This window comes from Stegodyphus dumicola, chromosome 10, assembly GCF_044657685.1.
Source record: "Stegodyphus dumicola isolate Sdum_Otavi_A_Nest chromosome 10, ASM4465768v1".
Taxonomy (NCBI): domain Eukaryota; kingdom Metazoa; phylum Arthropoda; class Arachnida; order Araneae; family Eresidae; genus Stegodyphus; species Stegodyphus dumicola.
In genome coordinates, this window is record NC_140777.1 from 179117740 (window position 1) to 179143477 (window position 25738).

Consider the following 25738-nt stretch of genomic DNA (forward strand, 5'->3'; position numbering starts at 1 on the left):
CGCCGATATTTCGGAAATGAATTAAACATATTAAAATACAGCTGGGAGGAAGTAAAATGATGGTAGATTTGTTGATCAACAGTGTATCTAACAGCATGCAATTAATGTTACGGTAACACCAGCTTTTAATTTCTTGTTAATGTTTTTTGCTATTGAAAGAAACTGAATGTGTATTTTAGTTTTAAATCATGTGACATATTATGAATACAGTTTTTGTTTTAGTTGCTTCTCTAGAGTTATTGTTAAGTGGAGGGTGTCAGAAAGTTGAGGTTCCCGCTTTTACGTTCATTTCACGGAAAATTAAAATTGTTATCGAAACATCGAAGTACGCAAATTTTGATCCTTTTCAATAATTGTGGAATAACATGATTTCTTTTTTTGCCTCAGTTGGTATAAAATTCTGTATGCATTGTAATAGTTTAGCAAGGTACTGAAAAGATTTTTTCGAAACAGTTTTATAATTTTTTGTACATTTATCAATATTAAGAAGATTATTTTTTCGGATGTTCGAACATTCTTCAATTATTGTTTTCTATAGCAAAAACAGTTATGTAATTCAATAACTGAATTTATATAGGTACTCCAGAGAAAAGTAGAAAAGTATTTGAGAAACTGGTTGATTAAATTTATTTTCAAAAAATATTTTATTTAGTAATCCAGAAGGATAGAAAACAAGTGTATCTATATTTTGTATATTGTGTAATTTAATATTACATGTACAGAAAATTGGAATGGTCATTCATAACCTTAGTATATATTTGTACCATGGCCTGAATATGTTTTTCTGCATTAACTTTTCTTATAGGTATAGAATTTTATAGTTAATTTTAAGAACGGAAAGCATATATTTAAAATTTCTTGGCAAAGTTATGAATGAAAAAAAAATATATTTAGGAAATAATAAGTGTTTCCTCCAAATTAATGATTTTTTTATACATGCAAAATATATGTATGGAATTTTAAAATGAATGAAATAAGTTAATGATGTTATACATGTTTGAGAATTTTTGTATGTAGGTTATGAAAGTCAGCCATAATTTTTAACATTTTAAAAACGGATTTGTTACATTGGTGATGATATATTGTGTTTTGAAAATAACAGAATTTTAAAAATGAGAATAAGAATTCCTGAAATCAGTTGTGAATAGTTCATTCCCTTTTATTATTTTAGCTGGTGTTATTTATATGTTCTGAAAAACAAATGTTGAAAGTTTGTTCGGATGCTTTTATGTATTTTCTGTTAATTCTATAAGCAGTATATAAGTAAATAAAAGTGGTAAATTAAGGTTTACTTTTAAGTATCTTAAGAATATGTACATAAATATGTCTACCTACCTATGTATACATATGTATATAAGATAGCAATAATTATAATAAGAATTTTTTATAAAAAATTCAGTTAGAATAGACTTTAAAGTACCCTCTTGTATTATGGCGAAGTTGTCGTTTCATTTATGGTAGCCTGAGTAGTTGAATGTTATGGAAACTCTACTGTGACGTAATCGGGTGCGTGATTCTGGGAAATTTTGAATCATGGGATGTTTTGTAAGCGCTTTTGTGGTGTGTGTTGGTTTTATTGTTTAGACGGTAGAATGGCTGAATGTAGTAAGATTAATTTGAAGTTTCTGTACGATTTGGAACGAAAGAAGAGCATTAATTGACTGGTATGTAAATTAAGGTTTACTTAGAAGCCATTATAAGTGTCCTGTATGTAGGAAGGATATGCATCTAGTCAAACTTAAAAACCGATTAGATGGATTTGAATGGGTTTGTAGGAAGAAAGGTTCATATGTGGGGACACCGATATACGGATTCGACTTCAGATAATTTTAGGAAGTTTTTAGATGCTGTTAAGGAATTTTGTGTGCCACAGACTAAAAACGAAGGGACTTCTAAATAGGGTAAGTGAAGAGTTGCCTTTTATAGTGCTTAAATGTATAACATGTTTTTCCTTTTTTGTGTTATTTTATTGTTTGGTTTAAAATGTAGTTTATTGAGATTATGTATTTTTTGTTTGCCTGTATTGTAGAATTGGGTGTCCCTTTGGCTTTTTAAGTGAAAATCTATCGATGTATACATGGACAAAGTGAAGGGAGTGCGCAATACATGTTTGTGCAATTCTTGGATTTTTTTTTAAGGGAAAATAGGTCGATGTGTACATGGATAAAGTCAAGGGAGTGCACAATGCCATTTTTGTGCAATTCGAGGATTTTTTTTCAAGTGAAAATAGGTTGATGTGTACGTGGATACCGAGTTTGTGCAAGTTTGTCTTGTTATTTTGGCTTTGTGTATCGGCGATTTTTGTTTAGCGGGGATTTTTTTTGCCGTTATGCGAGCCAAAGTAATAAGTCAAAGAATTGCACAAACTCAGTATCCATGTACCGCCAAAAATCACCATGGGGTACTTACCCTAAAATATACTTTTACCAAAAATTCCTTCGTACTTTTTTTTTTAAAAAAAGATAATCCTATATTGGGAAAAATTGTGTAGGGGAGTAATATTGTCAGTAAAAATATATTTATGAGCACTCGGTGAAAGTTGGTGATTTTTGGCGGTACATGGATACCGAGTGTATGCATTTATTTGACTTGTTATTTTGGTGCAGCAGAGATTTTTGTTATGTACACATCGACCTATTTTCACTTAAAAAAAAAAAAAAAGGAGAATTGCACAAACTTGGCATTGTGTACACATTGACCTATTATCACTTTAAAAAATAAAAAAATCAGAAAATTGTTCAGGCATAGCACACTCTTTTTGTACACATCAATCTATTTTCACTTAAAAAGTCAAAGGAGCAGCCAACAAAAAATATGTAATCTCAATAAACTACATTTGGAACTACTCTTATATATGCCCTCAGGTCGCCAAATTTCTTGCCAAACATTTTTGGCGAGAAACTTCATGGTGCCATATTACTATCTAAATTTTTTGTCTACATTTCAAACTTTAAGCCTAAAATGTCTCCAAAAACGCGGTTTTCACACATGCAAGACCACGATTCGAACACACAATTTAAGCTAAAAATCCGAAACAAAAACAAAAAATTTAGATAGCAAAAATGTAAAGTTTCTAACCAAAAATATTTGACAAGAATCCATGTACACAGCGATATGTTTTAACTTTAAAAAAAAAAATGTACGAATTGCACAATCTAGGCAATGAATGAATCTACAAACTACGCATACCTTCCGTTAATAAATTAACATAACAGCATTTTTAACTTAAAAAAAAAAAATGTACGAATTGCACAATCTAGGCAATGAACAAATCTACGAACTACGCACACGTTGCGTTAATAAATTAACATAACAGCAATAAATTTCAAAGAATACCATGTACACAGCATCCTATTTATTTTATTTATGTTAAAGGCGGTATGAAATTTATATTTCTGCTATTCGAAAACGCATTAATTCATGGTAAATGCATTTTATTTTATCCTTGTTCTTATTTTGTAGAATGTTATGTTCATTGGTTCTTTAGTATGAATTTCTGTCGTTATTGTTGTTTGAAATTTATTTTAGTTTATTTTGTTGTTTAGTGTCTAGACTGTACAATTCGTAGATGTTTTTTAAAGTTTAAACAGGATGCTGTGTACATGGTATTCTTTGAAATGTATTGTTGTTATGTTAATTTATTAAAGCGAGGTGTGCGTAGTTTGTAGATTCGTTTGTTGCCTACATTGTGCAATTCGTAGATGTTTTTTTAAGTTAAAACATGTTGCTGTGTACATGGATTCTTGTCAAATATTTTTGGTTAGAAACTTTATGTTTTTGCTATCTAAATTTTTTGTGGTTGAACTTTACATTATGGTAACTTGGCGTTTTTTTTGGCGAAAATTTGGCGACCAACTCTCCTACAGCAACCCTCTATTTTTTTTTTCCCGCCGCCATTTTGTCTTCACGAAGTAAAGACATGTTTCTTTTCTTTTTATCTACTGAACACTTCTTCCAACAATCTACTAGCCGAATTACACTTATGCTAGAAATTTTATCTAACAAAACTGCTTAATCATGACAAATATTCACTGCAAAATTGGGAAAAAGTGCACAATACCATATTCCTTACGCATTTTTCAAAATAACACATACACATAAACCATGTACACGCCAACTTATTTTTACTTAAAAAAAATCCCAGAATTGCACAAAAATGGCATTGCGCACACTCTTCACTATATCCATGTACACTGCTTTTTTCTCATAAATTAGAAAAATTTCACGAAAATACATGACAATTTTCTCAATCTTTAAACCCGGTAAAAAGAACATGTATGAAATTACCTGATCGTGAAAAAGTATTTACCCTTTCCAAATATGAACATTTCCACATATAAAATAAATAAAATATCCAAAAACTTTTACCTCTAAATCATCTATTACATTATACACGTCACCAACAAATTCATACCGCAAACATTACAAATACTTAGTATCAAATATTTAAATTATTTCCATGCACGTTTACTTCAACTTAAACGTATACCAAACTCCTACAAACATAAAATTCACAAAATAACTATCATTTAATTAAAATATCACTAAACCATGTACACGTCGACTTATTTTTACTTAAAAAAAATCCCAGAATTGCACAAAAATGGCATTGTGCACACTCTTCACTATATCCATGTACATTGCTTTTTTTCTCATAAATTAGAAAAATTTCACGAAAATACATGACAATTTTCTCAATTTCACGAAAATACATGACAATTTTCTCAATCTTTAAACCCGGTAAAAAGAACATATATGAAATTACCTGATCGCAAAAAAGTATTTACCCTTTCCAAATATGAACATTTCCACATATAAAATAAATAAAATATCCAAAAACTTTTACCTCTAAACCATCTATTACATTATACATGTCACCAACGAATTCATACCACAAGCATTACAAATACTTAGTATCAAATATTTAAATTATTTCCATGCACGTTTACTTCAACTGAAACGTATACCAAATTCCTACAAACATAAAATTCCCAAAATAACTATCATTTAATTAAAATATAATTAAATTCAAAAACACTACTTAAAATATAAATGAGCACATACATTAAATTAATAAAAATTACCTTACAATCCTAATTACTTTAAACTAAATCATTGCTAACAACAATTTTCCCAATAATACCAAATTCCTTTACTTCCACCTTACATTTAGAACAATGCATAAAAATAATATCCTCAAATAATTAAAAATACTAACTTACCTCATCTTCTTCAGAATCTTGATTACGTGTCCGATAAACTTTTCTTTAGTTACGGCCATGGGATCCAAAAATTCACGAACACTGTTTCACACAACACAGAATAAACCAAATACAAAATTTCCAGATTTTTTCCCGATTTCCCCCCTTTTCTGATTAAAGAACCGTAATTCGTCCATTAATATCACATGACATATCCCATGATCTCTCATTTCCCTCACACAAAATAATGCGTAATCGGAACTGAGTACTGCTCACATTATTACCAAAGTCCCAGGTAGTAACCTTTATCGCCTCCAAAATGTTGCCAAACTACCAGTTACCATATTGTAAAGATCAACCTTTTTTGTTTTTGTTTCGGATTTTTAGCTAAATTGTGTGTTCAAAACGTAGTTTTTGCATGTGCGAAAACTGCGTTTTTGGAGACATTTTTGGCTAAAAGTTCAAAATGTAGACAAAAAGTTTAGATAATATGGCAGCGTGAAGTTTCTTGCCAAAAATATTTGGCAAGAAATTTGGCGACTTGAGGGCGCATATCAGAGTAGTTCCCAACAAAATAAACTAAAATTACAAACAACTATAACAACAGAAATTCATAGTAAAAAAACAATGAACATAACATTCTACAAAATAAAAACAGTAAAATAAAATGCACTTACCATAATACACTCACTTCCAAAAGTTAAGCACGGAGAGGAAAATGCTAATTTCCGGAAGCTAATCAGAATTGAAGATGATGCATTTCGCTGCAGAGGTAGATGGAAGTATGCAAATATGTTTGGGAACAGCCAATCGCGCTTTCATGTCAAGAAATATGCAAAAAAGGCAGTCTTATAAGAAGCCAGCTTTATGAAGAGTTACAGAAGTTGATTGCAAGTGCTGTTAGAAGGTGTTTAAAACTTTCGTACAATTTGTTTTCAAGACATACATGTTTCTATGACTTCCAGAAGACGAATGAAAGATTCTGAGTGCTGACATGCTGTGGGGCGCATTGAAGCAGGACAGTCGATCACAGATGTTGCTGTTTTCTTCGGTGTTCATCATTCTGTAATTTCACATTTATGGAAACAATTCCGAACCACACAGACAGTTGTCCGAAGACCCTTAGCCGGTCGCCCAAGGGTTACAACCCCCGCGGAAGATCGATATGTTGCTATTGTGGCCATACGGAATCACAGAGCGACCTCCACACATGTAACATCTGTGGTTACAGCGTCCATTGGTAAGGTGATATCTGTAGCTACTGTATGCCATATGCCAAAGATTACATACGAGTGGACTGTATGCCCGGGTACCTCGAGTTTGTGTTCCTCTATTCGTCCAATCAAGAGAGGCACGATTACACTGGTGCTGGGAATATGTCAATTGGAATGTGTCTGACTGGGGCAATGTCATGTTTACTGATGAGTCAAGATTTGCTCTGGAGCCAGATGTCAAGCATATAAGGGTATGGCGTGAACAATGAACACACAATCAGTCCCAAAACATCACCGAACATCACGCATTCCGAGGCGGAAGCATTATGGTGTGGGCAGAGATTTCATTAGGATACCGCACCGACCTGCACATCTTTAAACGGGATTCTTTGACGGCTGTCTGGTATCGAGATGAAGTACTAGAACCTATTGTGAGATTGTAAGCTGCAGCAGTTAGCCCTACTTTTTTTTTTAATGGACGATAACGCACGTCCCCACATAGCTGACATCATTGATGACTACCTGGAGAGTGAAGGAATTGCACGTATGGTGTGTCCAGCATATTCGCCCGACCTTAATCCCATTGAAAATCTTTGGGATGCTCTCGGCCGTGCTATATCTTCACATTTCTCACCTCCAGCCACTCTTATTGAGCTGGAAACTGCTCTACAAGAAGAATGGCTATTGCTTAATTCTGCTGTGGTTGACGACCTAATTGAAAGCATGGTCACAAGATGCAAACTTTGTATACAGATGAGGGGGGATTACATACCCTATTAATGTCCCTTTTTTCCCATTTTATGCTGTTTATTTCACTTTATACATGATTCTGTTTAAGTCACCAGTATGCCATCATCTGATAACTTACAAAAATTTAATATTGTTTTCATTTCTGTGTACAGTCAAAAGTCTTTAATCCGGACCTCAAAGCTACAAACTTTCTGCACATTTGCGTATATGTATAACGGACGGTATAAGCTAAGCTAAAATTATCTAATCAACTATTTTAGTTAATGTTGCAGATTGCATTGTTCCTTAATCTTCGAATTGTATCCGGCTTATTATTTTTTGCAGACTGTTAGAGGAATTTTATAAAAAGTAAGCTTGAACTTTCGATTATGTCAAAAAGTGTTTCCAATTCTGGAGCTACCAAAGGATCTACAAAGCGAAAACATGTTTCGATGTCCATTAAACAAAAAGTGGAATTGCTGCAAAAAATGGATAAAGGCATGAAGAAAGTGACAGAGAGGTGGTTTGTTTCTCTAACCATTCCAAAATCTGTTTATCAATTTCATGCTGCTCTGCGGGGGGGGGGGGGACGTCGCGGCATGCAATGAACTGGAAGTTGATCTGTCAGCACTATCCTCATCTTCAGGGCAGATATTTTTATTTTATTCAGCTTATAATTCCTCACTAAATGTAGTGTTTCATCTTGATGTACTCCGATATAATTTAAATCAATTTCCTCGTCATTATAAATATCATGAATACACATCAAATAGTGTTCTGGTTGCAATTTTCTAATTTCAACTGTGCGTAATGTATGCTTTATGCATGCGCGCGTTGAAAGAAATGTTTAATAAAGTAAACAAATAAATATTAAGCTTTTTTTTTTTTTTTTTTTAATTTTGATACTCTTTAGATCATAATTGCTGTTTATTTCATAAATTACAGTTTCATATTTTTAATTTTATAATTTCTGCATGCCATCTTACCAGATTTAAACTAATGATCTATAATCCGGAAAAAGCGATAATCCGGAATCGCTGAAGTCCCGACGAATCCGGATTAAAGACTTTTGACTGAATAATTATTGATTTTGTTTTATGCATAAATATATATGCTACTTTCCTGCCAAATTTTATGTAAATCAAAGCAGTATTTGTTGATTTTTTTGCATTTTACATATTCGTGCTTAACTTTTGGAAGTGAGTGTACATTCGTTAATAAAATTTTGCAAGTCACACAGTGTCTGTGAACAAAAGTGCCACGATTTTGCTATATCATGTCTTTCTGCGATTCAAAATTTCAAAAGTAACAATAAAAACTTCCTCCAAAGTTAACTAACTACACGAAAACCGCGATCTAAATCTTAAACCCCTTTGGCAGCCACATACTTAACCAGCAAGTACTGACTGCAAATCCATACCAGAACTATCAGAAACACCCTTCTTCTTCCGAGTTCTCATAGCAGCTCCGCATTTCGGACTCCGTTTTAAAAGTCCCACAGAAATTCCAAAAATACACTTCGATCCTCATAAACACACCCATGAACAAAAGACTCGTTAACAACCCCAACATCATACCTTTTAATACTAAATTTACTTTCCACGCAATCTAGAATACGCGACTGAAATCTTGCCACCACGTCTATCATTGCAACATAGGCCATTTCAAAACATGCATGACACGAACCAATGAGCAATTAAACCACTGCAGCAAAAGAGTTAAGTTTCAAAGTCAAAAGGGTTGCCATACAAACAGCATTTTCCCACCAAACCATCCCACAGCCCAGAATGGTGCCAAAAACCAGTGCAGAACACATATTGCCACATTTGGTGATCTTAGGGCGCATATAAGAGTAGAGCCCTACATTTAAATCACAGTCAAATAGCATATAAAAGGAAATTCCTCTTAACACTACACAAATGAAATGTCCACTTATCTTATTTAAAAATTTGCCTGTCTTCAGTCAAACAAAATTCCTTAACAGCATCCCAAAACTTCCTGAAATTATCTGAACTAGAATCTGTATATTGGCATTGCCGAATAAATTCACAAAGATAAGAGTCAAAAACATCCTCCGTAGTGCTGGTATCGTCTGACGTTCGACCATACGCATTTCCGTCCTACAAACAGCACACTTATAATGGCTACTAAGCAAACCTTCATTTGCACACCAGTCAATTAATGATCTTTTTCCCTTTTGTTCCAAATTGTACAGAAACTTCAAATTAATATTACCACATTCAGCCATTCTACCATCTAAACCACAAAACAAGCAATGCATTTCCTAACCAACACACACCACAAGCCCTTACAAATCTTTTCCCATCACGCAACCGATTATGTCATAATATATAATAGAGTTTTCATAACATCCAACTACTCAGGTTACGATAAATGAAACAACAACTTCGCGATAATACAAAGTGGCACCCTTCAATCTACTCTAACCATATTGTCTCATGCTAATTGGTAGTGAAAAATTATAGAAAGCTGGAGAATTTTTTTTTTCTTAAAGGGCAATTAAAATTTAAAAAAAAAGTGTTGACTGGAGTATCAAATAGAAACCATTAATCTACCTATTTTTAATGCTTCAAAGAGAACTTTCCAAGAGGTTAATGTTTAAAATATTAAACCCGGATGATTAATAACTGCCGAACACCCGTTTCCTTCCTCCTGCCACCATGCTGCAAATTCACTGTTCTAAAATGCAGAATAATATTTCTAATAGTTCCATAGTTCCAAGAAAGTTACTAGCAGAGAATAAAAGTAAATTCAAAAAAGAACCAAATTGAAATACAAGAATATAATTTTCATGTAGATATCTGGAAAACTGTACACAAGTACATTTGACAAGCAAACATCATTAAAATGAGTGAAACTCAAACATATGAAAACTTAACTCCTAACTGCTAATATACCAGCAATTTCCGACAAAGGAAACACACCTATACATGTACGTGTATGTTTGTGTATAAATTTAACAAACATTCTCTATTCATAAAAAGCATAAATTTTAAATGAAATTGAATTACAAATAAATGATTATTAATTATTGCTGTGAGCTAATCTACAATATCATTTAAATACTGAGAGCATATGTAAATCAAGTGCAAGTATCAAAATCTATGAATATATAATAAATGTATAATATATAATTCCATTGAAACAATTATGTTTGCATATATATATGCCTGTACATATATGCCTGTGTAAGAGAGAGATGAGTATTTAGGATGCAATGTAGAAATTGGAAAAAGTGATGATACTGGAGGTGTGGTGCATGATGGAGAAATTTTTTCTTGAAATATGCCTGTGTAAGAGAGAGATGAGTATTTAGGATGCAATGTAGAAATTGGAAAAAGTGATGATACTGGAGGTGGGTGCATGATGGAGAAATTTTTTCTTGAAGTTATAGTTTGATTTAGCAGTTTCACAGATCTTCTTTATATAATTTTTAGATTATATTCACAGTTCATCTTTTATAATTTGTAGAATCCTGAACATAATAAAGCCATTCAAGTATGAAAACAGGTTCCATCTACTGATGACTAATTTCAAACCTACATTTCATGTATTTACAGCTTTACACCAGCAATAAAGAGAAAGCTTGTAGATAACATGTTCAAGAAGCAATAGACAGCGTTAGAGAGTGGAAGATTGTATTATTAGGACAGATTAAGAAATGACGAAGTTGCTTAGTTCCTTGATAGAATTAATACAGATGATCTTATTGTTATTGGCTATTAAAGAATTCATTTCATTTATTACCATTGGTCTTGATAAATGACCTCATTACTATTGGTTAGTAAAAGTTCTGATTTTAGTTTATTGAAGTAAGGATTTAACTGTCATTTTTTAGTCTCTTCTAGGTGTATATGTTGTATAAGAATCATCTGACAGGCATTAATTTTGGAATGACATATTTCAGAAATATTTATTATTTTTAATATAGAATGAAGAAATAGCTAAATTAAAAATACTTTTAGAGGATGTTACAAAAGCTATTTTTTATTCTTACATGTATGCTTTTTCTTATTAATATAATAGCTGAATCTGTGAAAGTTATGTACACAAAAATACTTTGGGCTTCATCTTATTAAATTTGTGTAGTCTGTTCTTCCTTGGCTTTCAGTGTTTTTAAAGAAAATTCATCAGGTTTCATTGCTCATATAGAAATATAAAGCAGTTTTATTAAAGATATTTTTAGATGTCCCTTAGCAACAAATTTTTCAGTTAAAAAAACTATGGAGCTTCTGATATTTGACATAGCATCAATGCTGCCAATATGCATTGGAAGATAAAATAATGTAAATAAAATTATTAAAAAAATATTTTGTCCCATACCTGATATTTTGTATTTAACTGTTAGACACTAAGATGTTTTTAAGCACTGAAAAATAAAATAACATACTGAAAGGTATTGTAAAGAAACAAATTTCAGAGACCTGATTCTTTTATTTCTTTATTCTACCCTCCTGTGTTGCAAAGGGCTTTGCTATTTAATGCATTAATTAGACTGCATGAATGTTGATTGTTTCTTGTGTTCTGTCACAGGTATACTTTATTTTTCTCTTTTTTCACTGCAAATAACAAATTTGCCTATCTTTATGCTTTACCAAAATTTCATAAAAATCCTGTCGAATTTAGATTTATAGCCAATAGTACTAGAGACTTCAAGAAGAATTTTGATAATTTTTTTACCAATCTACTTAAAATTGATATTTTTTGAACAAGTTAAAGCTGATAAAAGCTTCTGCTGAATTATTTACGACAACTTGAAAATCATTGAAGAAGTTAGAAATCTTAAAATTTACGATATTAACTATTATGAACTACTTCTACACATCTGTACCACTCAAGAAATCTATGAAAGTCTTTTAGAAATGACAAAATTTTTTCCTAAAATACTGTTGCGGGGTTCATAGATTTGGAGTGAATAATGTATGACGACATAATGTACGACACTTGATGAAGTATCAAAATACACTTTATTAGTCAGTATTGTCAGGACAGCTCCAAAGCACATTTTACAGTTGTCTATGAACTACTATAAACACGCTGGAACAATCAGCAACACAGCCTTCACACAGGCAATAACGGTGAAGACAGCTTCCTGCAAAGCACCAGAGTACAGCTCCTGATTCTGCTTGGTCGTTCTCGGAACTCTACGTACTCTCGAGACTCTCCATGCTACAACTCGCAATGCACTCGACGATACACAAGAGTATAGCTCTCAACTCAGCACAGTCTAAGACAAAACTCGACGACGCACTAATTCGCGATGTACTAAAAGACTCCCTCGATGCACTCGATGACCAACTCGGCGCTAGACTTCGAGACACTCGCTCAATGACTAACTAGCTAGACGAGGCACATACACTGAGAGACACTAACTGACTGCAGACCAGCAGGGTTTATATAGCTTTCAGCTTGTGTTCGAGAACATTCTGGGCTAAACCAGTAAGAACTCGTTTCAGAAGGTTCTCCATCCGTCCATGGTATATCGCCAATTTTGTCGCCAAATGGACAATTTCTTGCCAAATATGGCAATGCTGCCTTCCCTTGCCATTTTGTGGCAACCCTAAAACTGCATTGCAGGGAAGCTATCTTACCACGCCTGTACTTTTTGTAACAATACTTAATATTCTAGATTTACGAAAATGGAAAGAATTTCTACATTTTTGTCTATACAATAACTATATTAAACATTCAAAATTTCCTTACCTGTAAACACAAGGAATTCCAATGGGAAGCTCATATTCAACTCATCCTTGTAACTTATTTCTATTTTCTAAAGAATTCAAATTCCTAAAGAGCCTTTCTGATAATGATTTCAGTAAATTTGAACACACTTATAGATATAATGATGACATTACTTCAACATTATAATTATTATAATTAATTATAATTATTATACTTTCAACAATTATAATCTCATCGACAGTAGTAACATCTACCCAAGCTGTCTAAAACTTAATAAGACCAATAAAAAACCAAACAGAAATACTTTATCTAAGTATTCATAAGCTTAAAGAAATTAAACTTTTTGATAAAAGAAAAGATTTGAATTTTTCTACTATTAAACTTATAAATTGGAACTCCAACTTATATAAAACAGTTATTGCAAATTGTAGTATTATAAACCAAATTAGCAGAATTAAAAAAGTTTACACTGAAATAGAAACACAAAAAGAAGAAATTCTAATGCTCAACAAAATTTTAAAAGAAAATGAAATTTCTATAAAATTCATGAATAGTCTTTTAAAAAAAATTCTAGAGTAGTCTACGACCTATAATACTTTTTAAAAGTATGAATTTTTTTATCTAAAAGCTCCAAATGAGAAGGATGTTTTAAAGAGTTTATAGGTTTTTATTTATTTATTTTCCCCTCTTAATTACTATGCTATTATTAAAACAAGGTCTTCCTGTATTCAAAGTTGTCATGATGAGCCCATGATATGAAGATTTTTTTCTTTTCTAACACTAGTTTTGTACTTCCTTTTTCAAGCTTTCTTTTCCCTTTTTCTGTAATTTTAAATAAAAAAATTAAAAAGTCTAAAATTTAATTTTATGGATTTTTCTGCTCATTTCCATTATTAAAAACTTGTTACCACGTTTTGAGTACCCTTTTTGAGTCTACTAATTTTAAAGAATAATTGATTCTAAAATTTAATTAAAGTTTTACACTGAATTACATTTTTTTATTCCCTTTTTGTTATATATATACAAAAAAAGGTCAGAATTTGCTTAAATTTCATTTTAATTAGTAAAGTAATCTTTTTCTTTTTCAATATTAAATTTTTAATAGAAGTATTAGAAAGTTTTTATTTTGGTTCCAAAATTCATCTTTTGTTCCAATTTTTAGCCTTTTGAGCGATTACCTTCTGGCCACAGTATTTTAGTTTCACCAGTGAAGGCAAAATGGCAAACCTATAAACCTGACCACTGTAACTATCTTATTCATAGTTTCGATTGTGTTCTGAATGAAAGTGCGTGAAGTTTTTAATTACTTCTTAGGAGTTTTTATTTAAGTTATACTTTTTACTAAAGTATTGTAATTTCACTTACGTTTTAAATTTTTTGGATTATGTGCTGCTCCTGATGAAGTGGCATTGAAGTTGATTGAATTCCTCTTCTATTGTGTTCCTTTTTCTTTAAATTTCATTGATTTTTTGAATTGAGGTATCACTTGTTTGAAGAGTTTTGGTTTTAACACATTAAATTCTTTATTGCATTTATAGTATTATTTGAAATTTATTACTTAGGAATATCAGCTTTTGGTCTTTGTGAAAAATTGGTTCTAAATTTCTTATTTTATGTCTTTACTGATAATTTTTCAGCAGCTTAATGCACGAAAATTCTAGACATGATTATATTTTGTTTAAAAAAAAGTTTTGTAATTGTACTTATGTATAATTAATTACAAAGTATAAGTATTTGCAAAATATGATGCTGGTAAAAGTTAAGTTAAAAATGTAGTAAATTCCATAAATTTAAGTAGTGTAATATTTTACTTCATTACAACATGTATGCCTACGAATATTTTTTGTAACCACGTAGATATATGCATATTTTTTTATTTTTAGGTTGCACCTGTATGTTGTGTGAAAATAGTGTTTTTTTTACTGAAAGATGTTATGCAGAAGATTGTATGTGTTAACTGATGCAAGTTATAGTGCTGTTAAATTTCATGCATCAGTTCATTTGATGTAGAATATGGCTGCTCCTCCCATTCCTCCAAAAGGCAATTCCAATTCATGGATGAGAGGTAATGGGGTTACTGACCAGCAGATCTGGAAGTCTGAAAGTGAAAATTTATTTACTACTAATTCTCAGTCAGGAGCATGCTTTAGTGACAATTTCATTTCATTTTTTGATTCTTCACTGCAAGGTAATTTTTATGCTTTTTTATTGTTTTTACTTTCATGTATTTCATTTTCTTATGCTCACTGAATGCTAATTTTAAATGCTGAAACATATTTTATGATTTTTTTAATTGGTATTAATAGAATTTTTTTTTTATTATAGTACAATAGAACTCCAGTTATCAGTATTGCTTATTCTTCCTAGGTCAAATTAGGCCTGTTGAGTTGTTTATGTATTTTATTTAAAAACATAAAAAAAGCAACCTTTCTTGACTTTTTCTAATTTAGTAAATTTACAATAAATAGTGCAAAAATTTAGTTATATAAATTATAGTGTTAATTTTATTGCTTTTTATAGCAGCATAAAAAATAATTTAATTAGTTGAACAAAACTGCATTTTATTTTACAAGTATTTTCTTCATTTATTTAAGTACAAAAAATAAAAATAAGTTTATATGATTAACTTAAGGTTAATGTAAAAAACAAATTTTTTCACCTCCTTTAAGTTCAAATAGAAAAAGCAACTTTTTTGACTTGCTGACCCTTTTTTAGAATCAGTTTCTGTGGCAGAGCCTTTGAGGCCTTTGTCTTACAAGTTAATGATATTTAGGAATAGTGTTAATATGGAGAGAAGGGTACGGACAGTAAGAAAATGTAAAGCGTAAAGTAAAAAGATATTTAAACATTTCCACAAAGTCCATGCGTGAAATTATGTTTAAAAACTTTGAAATTTACTACAATATCTCAATTTATTTTCAGTTACCACTATTGTGTGTGATATTATCAAAAGTTTGTCATACATAAAAATTCTTCCAAAGTTCAATAAATCAAACCATGTACATTACCCTAGATTTTACATTATCAGCGAGAGTAATAGTAAAAAAAAAGTGGTCCATAAAATGTATTTAATTCTTCTAATTTAATCATTGTGTTTACTTTAATTGAAATAATATTTTTCATTACTTGTTATTCAGAATTCTTATTATTGCTTATACCAATGATTTAAATTGCATATGGGCTAAATGCAGAATTTGTAAACAGACTGACATTTATTTCAGACAATTCTGATATGTTTAATTAATGATTAAATGGCTTTAATTTAAAATGAACAAATTACTGGCCATTTCTATTTGACTTTGTCCTGCCTCTAGTCTCCCAATGGCTTTCTATCATAGTTCTGCAGGCAAATGTTGCTTGGAGATCATTGTTACGAATCGGCTATCTCAGATTTCTGATGTCACAGTGAAATATGTGGGCTTGTTCTCAAACATGGACTTTTATGCTCCCTGCAGATGACGTATTCCGAAAGCAGCGCCACTAATTTGCATATCACAGTTTTACTCAGCTACTCTTACTTGGCAACATATTCAAATTTTACATGGTTTGGCTTATTTTTGAGGAAGTTATCGCTATTTTTGTGATTTTTCCTTAATTTATGATAACCAGTGTATTATTGTATTTACCATGGATTTGAAAATTTGGGGCTTAATAATGACATATCTTCCATACAGTTTCTGCAGGAATGAGGAATTATTCATTCTGTAAGAAAGTGCATGAGAAAAATTGATAAAATGAAGCTCTACTTCAATTTGAAGGAAACACTGAAATGGAGATGTGAAAATTTGATGTGCAGAGCAAAAAAATGTTTATGTTCTCAAACTTGGTTTGAAGGATCTAGAATCTGTTTCTTAACGTCAATTCGTGTTATTTTTGCATAATGTTTAGAATTAATTTCCTTTGAATTTTGTCAGCATCAATTTTATATGAATCATTGCACTGTTGTTGATTGGAACACTTATATTAGGGAAGTCTGCGGCCATGCATTAATGCCTAGATAGTTGGTTAAAATAAGCGGCACTGGTAATATTGCCCAAGTTAACAGAAGTCTGTTTACACGTGGGGGAAAAAAAAATTGGTTGTATCCCTCCACCCCAGTGGCTGTGTAGCAGGATTTGCTGAGAAACAAAAGAATGTTTTTTAGTTGTTGTGCATAAATACTTTGCCAAACCTTTTCTTCAAGTTATTGAAGAAAATGTTATTGACAGCACTATAATATCTATACTTGGGCTGTTGGAAAGGATATTACACCGAAGAACTAAGAGAGGCTTGATTTGAACATATCTGTGTTAACCATAAATATAATTTTATCGAACCTGTTATTGGTTGTCACATGCAAACATTGAAAGGTAAAAGGACAGTGCGAAATGACGAAATAAATGTCAGTGCAGCACTGACTGCACCCACTTAGATTCTTATTTAATTGAGCTTATGTGGCTGCAAAAGTGTTCTAAACCATACATGTTTTCTGACATTTTAAATGATGTGCATAGTTTCATGCCTCTATGTTAATCTTAATTCTCTAATCAATTTTTTTTTTCTTTTCTGATTTCTCTGGCAACTTGTTTAATGTACATTAAAAATTTCTAATTTTACGAATATCTGTTATATTACATTTTACATTATATTTTTCTTCACCTTAATCATATCATATAAATATTTTGGAGATTATTTTTATGCTTCGAATTTTTCACCAGATCATCAACTTTTGCCCATATCTGAATTCGGGCCAGATAACAAAACAGAACCAAAGAATTTAAGCAATATTAATTGAAGAAAATGCATAAATAAAGGAAAATATGTAATTTTTAGAAATATATACAGTCAAAAGTCGTTAATCCGGACTCGTCGGGACTTCGGCGATTCCGGATTATGGATTTTTCCGGATTATAGATCATCAGTTTAAATCTGGTAAGATGGCATGCAGAAATTATAAATTAAAAATATGAAACCGTAATTTATGAACTAAAGAACGATTATGATCTAAAAAGTATCAAAATTTACAAAAAAAAAAAAAAAAAAAAAAGCTTAATATTTATTTGTTTACTTTATTAAACATTTCTTTCAATGTAAATTGTTCAAGTTGCATAATTTCTTGTTCAGTTACAAAGTTCCGCTGTTCAAGTCCTATAATTGCTGTGTCGAGAATACCAACTAATTTGTCAATCGAAATTTTTTCGTTTTCAATAACTTCTGTATCACTTTCTTCTTTATCGGAAGCGAATTATAATGACAAGGAATTCGATTTAAATCATATCAAAGATGGAGTACATCGAGATGAAATACTACATTAGTAAGGAATTATAAGTCAAATAAAATAAAAACATCTGCCCTGAAGATAAGGATAGTGCTGACAGATTAACTTCCAATTCATTGTGTGCCTCGGCGTTTCCCCCCCCCCCTCCGCCGCAGAGCAGAGTGAAATTGATAAACAGATTTCAGAATGGTTAGAGAAACAAAGGATATGCCTTTATCCATTTTTTGCAGCAATTCCACTTTTTGTTTGATGGACATCGAAACATACTTTCGTTTTGTAGATCCTTTGGGAGCTCCAGCATCGGAAATTCTGTTTGACATAATCGAAAGTTCAAGCTTACTTTTATAAAATTGCTCTAACAGTCTACAAAAAATAATATGCCGGATCCAGTTCGAAGATTAAGGAACAACGCAATCTGCAACATTAACTGAAATAGATAATTAGATGATTTTAGCTTATACTGTCCGTTATACATTAAACTCGCATGTGTAAACGTATTATGCGCAGCCGTAAAGGTCTTACGCGCATGCGTCAACGCGATGCAGAAAGTTTGTAGCTTTGAGGTCCGGATTATAGATCATTCCGTGTTATGGGTGTCCGAATTAATGACTTTTGACTGTACAATATACTCGAATTTAATGTAAAGAAACATACAAGCAGGAAATTGTTATGATTTGAGAAAATGAATGTCTGATAATTTAAAATTTTCAAATAATGGTTAAAATATTTGTCCCACAGGGATGAAGTTAAGTCATAATGGGGAAAATATTTGTCCCACAGGGATGAAGTTTAGTCAGATAATTTGTTCCGCATGCATGCTGTGAATAATCACTTAAATGATTAAATTGGCTAAAAATACTTTTTTCATTAACATTTATTTTTTAATAAAATAAATATAAAATTTTTAAATTTTCATAGGCTATAAAACAAACTTTTCATGCTCTTTTAAAACGAGAATAATTAAAGAAAATATTTGATTAACAATTTTCTACATTTAAAAAAAGTGTGTTGCCGTCTGAAGCAGAAGGAGGAAAAAATTCACTTCAAAAATTGTTTTTGAGTTTGTCATTTTGGTGTACTTGGTTGCGAATTGGCTGTGTTTATTTTTATCATTTTACCTTCAAGCAAAAGGCTTATTGTAGTATTGTTGTTACATCCAATTTCTAAAACTCACTATTCAATTCCATTTTTTCATTCTCTGAATGATATTCAGTTACTTTTCTTTATTTTATAATTTTCTTATTGCTTGTATGATAACATGTAATTGATAAGAATGATAACAATTACATGTGATGACATGTAACTGAGGAGGCCACCAGCAGCCGAGCGGTAAAGTCGCTGAACACCTGTAGTTCAGTCCGAGGTTTGAAACCAGCGAACGGGCTGGTTGCATGGGTGTTTTTGTGGTTTTTCCCATGTGTAACATGTATACGAGCCAGTTCCCTTAGAAAGTCCTCCACGAAGGCATCACTCCGCTTAGGCAGATAGCCCTCGAGGCTTTAGCGTAATTAAATAACCTAACCTAACATGTAATGGAGACTAAAAAATATGGGGGGGGGGAATATTAAAAGTTTTTGAAGGTTGAAAACTATGATCTTCCCTAAACATAAAAGTAATCAAAACCGTATAATTTCATGTTTAATTTTTAAACTGGTTTTATTTATGACAGTTTCTTTTCTTTTTCTTTTCTTTTTTTTTTTTTTTTTAATATTTTGCAGCTCCCCCATTGCCACCTCGCCAGGCTAATGGAAAATTGCAACCTTTGATTCCCGAGAATAATGAACTGTCATTGGTTCCTCCACCTCCAGGAACTGGCCAACTTTACAGAAGTAGTGCTGATTTACATACATTTACTAGGAGTCATTCCACTATTGTGACTACCAATACTCAGACCATGGAACATAATAACCTTTTTAGAAATGTTTCATCGTCAGCTGGTGGCAGTGCAAGCACATCCATGCATTGTAATTTCAATTCAAATATACCATTTTGTAATACACCTGTACCATCTGGTGGGGGTCAACAAGCTCTTGCTTTTTCAAATTCTATGTATCAAAGTAATTTCAGAACTGGTATATCTGCAGGATTTGATATCCAGCACAGCAAATCTACACCAAATGTTTTAAGTTCTACTGCCATGTTACCTAGTCAGCGATATTTTTTGCCAAATGGAAATAATTTTTCTAAAACTTCTTATGCAGTAATCAACCATAATGCTACAGTTTCTAACAATAGTCATGCCAATTTGGAAAGTATTTTAAAATATATGAAAAAAAGAAGTGATAGTAATTTGATTGATTTATATTGTGGTGAGAATGAAACAAAGTTCAGCAATATGTCAGCAAAATGTCATGAAGATATATTGAGGCTGTTTGATCCTTTAACAAAAGATAGCAATCCAATTTCACCAAAATGCAAAAGTACTAATGTTGTCAAAGATGAAGTTGATAACTTTAATATATCTTATTCTGAAAAGTCACCTCCAAAATCTAAAATTGAGCAGGAATCACCCATTGAGACAATTCCAAAAGAAATCTATGAAGAAAGACAAGATGTAGAGGATCAATGTAATAGTCAGATGGTGAATGATGTTTTAAAGATTACCCACAGAAATGATAATTACAGTAAAGAATTTATATCTTTCTGCACAAAACTTAAAAAACTGCGACAGGATTTTCCATATGATGATCATGTTACAAATGCTGGTCTGGTTATCAGTCCTACTCTTGATAGTTATCAAGAAGATTCTTTAAGTATCAAATTAATAATAACATCTGCTAATTCAGAAAGACCAGTGTCTTTTACCTGTGATGTCAATACTAGTATAGAGCATATAATTAGTCATACAGTTTGTTCTGTCTTTGATAATACTAATTCACTGTGTATGGATAATTTTGTTCTGAAAGTTCAAGGTTTATCAGAATATTTCACTTCACATTCAACTCTAGCTGATTATGAATATGTTCATCAATGTCATAAATTTGATAAGCCTGTATGTTTGACTTTAACTGACATCAAGGATCTAAAAAGGCCACTAGCTCGTACCAGAATTGATGATGTTAATGATTCTGATTTCAAATACGAAGACATAGCTCCATCCTTAAAGAAGGATGTTATTTCTTATGAATCTTTAAATATTTTGCTAGATACATTAGAAAAAGAAATTGAAAAAATAAAATCAAGTGCCTTAAGATTTGAAAGCTTAGATTCGTTAAAACCTCAAGGAGTTGTTCAAGCTGTTAAAGCAATTTGTACTTTGTTATCTCATGTAGAGACTTCAGAAATTACAGATACTATAGCTGCTTTTATTCAAGTATGTTTGCTGTTTGATAAAACTGATGATACTGATTTTGATACTTTGCCAGAGCTTGGTAACTTGGGAAGAACTAAGGAAACTAAGGAATTCGAAGGTGATTTCCTTGATATGTTTAGGCTTTTGGAGTTGAGTTTATCACACTTAAAGCATGCTGTGCATGATTTACTTGTAATGTATGCCAAAGCTTTCAGAGTAAATTTTGCAGTTGAGATGCATGATGTTACTTATCCCGAGAAAATGGTTACAGATTTTCTTGATACTCCTTTGTTTGAAGTTGGTATTGTACATAGACTGGAACCTAATATAATATCTGCATATGATAGTTATTTCTTAATATGTGAAATACACCATGGTGATGCAGTGCTAGCATCTGTTACATCTAAAGTGTCATCTGTAACAAAAAAATTTTTCCCCAGAATTGTTTTTGAAAATTGGTTACAATTTGAAAATATAGCTATGTGCACATTACCTCGAGAATCTATATTGTATTTTACTTTGTGGGGTAATAACCTAAATCAGAATGAAAAGCAATCCAACAATAATTTGGGAAATAAAATTCCTATTGGTTGGTGTGGAATCAGATTATTTTCATATGAAGGACATCTAGCACAAGGCTGTTACTTGCTAGGATTTTGGCCTTGTGAAATTATTAAAAATAGTGGACCTTTATTATCTAACCCTAACACAAACTGTCCACTTCTTCATGTTCGCCTGCCAGATTTTGGATGTATTGTTAAATTTCCACCTGTCATTGATAATAAATTTGCATCATCTCAGATGAGGGCATTTGAAAATTTAGAAACTCATCTTCAGAACACTTTAAAAGGAATTATTGAAAAAGATGCTCTAAGGGCATTGCATACTGATGAAAAAGAACTGCTGTGGGAAAAGAAATATTATTTACATCAGTTTCCAAATGCATTACCCAAAGTATTATTGTCTGCCCATGGGTGGGACTGGGCATGCCTGTCTGACATTTATTCTCTTTTAAAAGCATGGACACCATTATCACCAGTTGAGTCACTTCATCTTTTAATGCCATGTTTTCCTAATGAAAAAATTAGAGAAACTGCTATTACGTGGATGAAGGATATTGTTAGTGATGAACTTTGTGATTATTTGCCCCAGATGGTTCAAATTTTGAGATATGAGCCCTGGGATGATTCACCTACTGCGTGGTTTCTCCTTGAAAGGTCATTAACCAGTGTTAGAGTTGCTCATCATTTATACTGGCTTTTAAAAGAAAATCTTATTGATCCTATTGCTGGAGACAGAATGCGTCTTATATTAAATAGCTTACTTACTATAGTTGGACGTGCAATGCGTGATCGCATAACTTCGCAAGAAGCTTTACTCGAGAATCTGTCTGATATTGCTGATAGAATTAAAACAACAAAAGAATCCTTGAGATTAAATATTTTATTCCATGAGTTAGAAATTACTCATCACAACTTGATGGAAAACCCTACATGTCTGCCACTCAGTCCTAGTTTGGAAGTGTGTGGGATAGATGTGAAGTCTTGCTCATATTTTACATCTAATACATTGCCATTGAAACTTGTATTTCATACACCAGATATGACTGGAATAAACAATGAAGCAATATTTAAGGTTGGAGATGATTTAAGGCAAGATATGATTACTTTACAGATGATCCGTATTATGGATAAATTATGGCTTAAAGAAGGATTAGATTTAAAAATAGTAACATTCACATGTGTGGCAACAGAGTTTAGGAAAGGCATGGTTGAATTGGTTCCTGATGCAGAGACTTTACGTAAGATACAAACAGAATTAGGACTAACTGGGTCTTTTAAAGATCGTCCAATAGCGGAATGGTTGCAGAAGCATAATACATCAGAATTGGAATACCAGCAAGCTGTTGAAAATTTCACCCTTTCCTGTGCTGGGTACTGTGTTGCTACTTACATATTAGGCATTTGTGATAGACACAATGATAATATAATGCTCAAAACTTCAGGACATATTTTTCATATTGATTTTGGCAAATTTTTAGGTGATTCTCAGATGTTTGGAAACATTAAACGTGACCGTACTCCTTTTGTATTAACATCTGACATGGCATATGTGATCAATGGTGGAGAGAAGCCAACTAAAAAATTTCAGTATTTTATTGATCTTTGTTGTCAGGCATTCAATATTATAAGAAAACATAAAAATATATTTTTTAATCTGTTTACTCTTATGAAATCATCAAACATCCCAGGCATGTCATCTAATGCTGTAAATTACATAGAAAAAGCTTTGCTGCCTAATATGTGTGAAGCAGAAGCAACTATTCATTTTACCCATATGATACAAGAGAGTCTAAAATCTTGGTTTACACAGTTTAACTTTTTTATACACAATTTAGCTCAACTGAGATTTACAGGGGACCATAATGAAGGCCTACTTTTGTCTTTTATACCGAAAACATTTTCTAAAGAGACAGATGGAAAAATAATTTCAGCTGATGTAATAGGATATCAAAAAATGTATGACCCAGAGAAGTATTATATATATGTAGTAAAAGTAGAACGTGAAAATTTGCCAGATCCAATGTGTGTCTTTCGTACATATAGGGAATTCATAGAATTTCACCAAAAACTGTGCATGATGTTTCCTCTAGCAAAGTTCCATACTCTTCCTGGCAATCCTTTAATGGGTAGAACTAATGTTCGAGAAGTTGCAGAACGACGTAGAACAGAACTGAGTTCTTTCTTATCATCACTTATGTTCATGGCAAAAGAAATAGCTCATTGTGATTTAGTGTATACATTTTTCCACCCTTTACTTCGTGATCAAGAAGGAATTGAGCAAGAGAATGAAGCTAGAAAATGTTCATCTCGGTCCCGTAGAAGCAGTTCACTTACTGAAATCAGTGGACAGATAAAACTGTCCATTGTCCACAAAAATAACTCTTTATTTATTATGGTAATGCATGCAAAAAATCTCAGTTCACCAAAGGGAACTGCTCCTGACCCATATGTAAAAATTTATTTGCTTCCTGACTCTCTTAAGCGCACTAAAAGGAAGACAAAAATTGTGTCTAAAAATTGCCACCCTACGTTTATGGAAATGTTAGTTTATAATGATCACGGATTGGAAGAAATGAGGTATAGAATACTTCATGTTTCAGTATGGGACTATGACAGAGTGCAAGAAAATGAGTTTCTGGGAGCAGCTGTCATTCCTTTGATGAACTTGGATTTAAGTAAAGAAATTACTCAGTGGTACCCACTTGGGCCAGATTGGGCCTTATAATAATATATGAATATGTTGTAACTTTATAAAAAATTGCATTTTTAATTCTTTTTTCTCCAATGTCAATTATTAATAGCATTTTGCATAATTTATATTCGTTGCATGCATGAATTTTACATGCCTATTAAAGATTTCACTGTATATAATGTAATATATATATATTATTATCATGTAAATTAAATGTATTTTTAATGCACCTTTTTTATGCTTTGATATTTATTTCTGTATTAAATGAAAGTATTTAAAATTTTCAGAACTATGGCAAACCATTTCTTCACAGTAAAAAAAAAAAAAAAAAAAAAATGCATATTTTGTGCATGCATTTTAAATAAAACTACATATTTTTACTGACAAGTAATAAAATTAACAAAAACCAATTTAATATGCATTATATTTATACTTAAGTATTATAATTAAGTATATGTAAGTAACTAGCTCAATTTTATATGCTCTAGTAAGAAGCACTGGTAATTCAGATAATTTCAGTTCTTCTGTATCAGTTTTATTAGAATGTTCCATCTATGAATTTTTCCGTGCACAGGATTTAGAAAGGAAGTAAAAATTATTTTGTTCTTATTATATAAAAGTCAAAAGTAAGTTAAACAACAATCTGGGTACTGCAGACTACAGGTTCTAATTTCAGTGTTGGAGATTTCAGTTTTCCTTTGGTAATGGAGCTTCCTTCAAGATGATTTTTGCAGTGTGTGATAATTTTATCTGTATTACAGGTGACCCTTGAATTTTGCACTTAATTTGTTCCGGAAAATTTGTGCAGATGTTGAATGTTCAAAAATAGAGGGATATAAGGGGGGGGAAATTAAAAATGCTTTATTTATCAACATATATAAGTAATTAAGACACAATAACACGCCGAATAAATACTAATTCAGAAGTTAAACAACAAAAATCAGCGTTAATTTGCAAAATTTTCACAGGACTAGTTTCGATGGTTTTACATGGACTAGTTTCGATGGTTTACCGCAAATGGCATTTGCGGTTTTGCAGCTGAAGATGATGGTTCGGTAAAACCATCGAAACTAGTCCTGTGAAAATT

At 31.8% G+C, this 25738-nt stretch overlaps 1 protein-coding gene across 1 annotated transcript; it reads left to right on the top strand.

Moving 5' to 3' along the window:
* Positions 1-24885, top strand: Pi3K68D (phosphatidylinositol-4-phosphate 3-kinase catalytic subunit Pi3K68D). The gene is made up of 3 exons (XM_035356318.2): positions 1-112; positions 14731-15035; positions 19823-24885. The coding sequence occupies exons 2-3, from the start codon at positions 14861-14863 to the stop codon at positions 24682-24684; spliced, it is 5037 nt and encodes a 1678-aa protein (XP_035212209.2). The 5' UTR covers positions 1-112; positions 14731-14860; the 3' UTR covers positions 24685-24885.
* The last annotated feature ends 853 nt before the right edge of the window (positions 24886-25738 follow it).

Coding starts and splice junctions, on each gene's coding strand:
- Pi3K68D (XM_035356318.2), top strand. CDS start 14,861: ATGGCTGCTCCTCCCATTCCTCCAAAAGGCAATTCCAATTCATGGATG. Junction 15,036..19,822: donor TTTTGATTCTTCACTGCAAG/GTAATTTTTATG, acceptor AATATTTTGCAG/CTCCCCCATTGCCACCTCGC.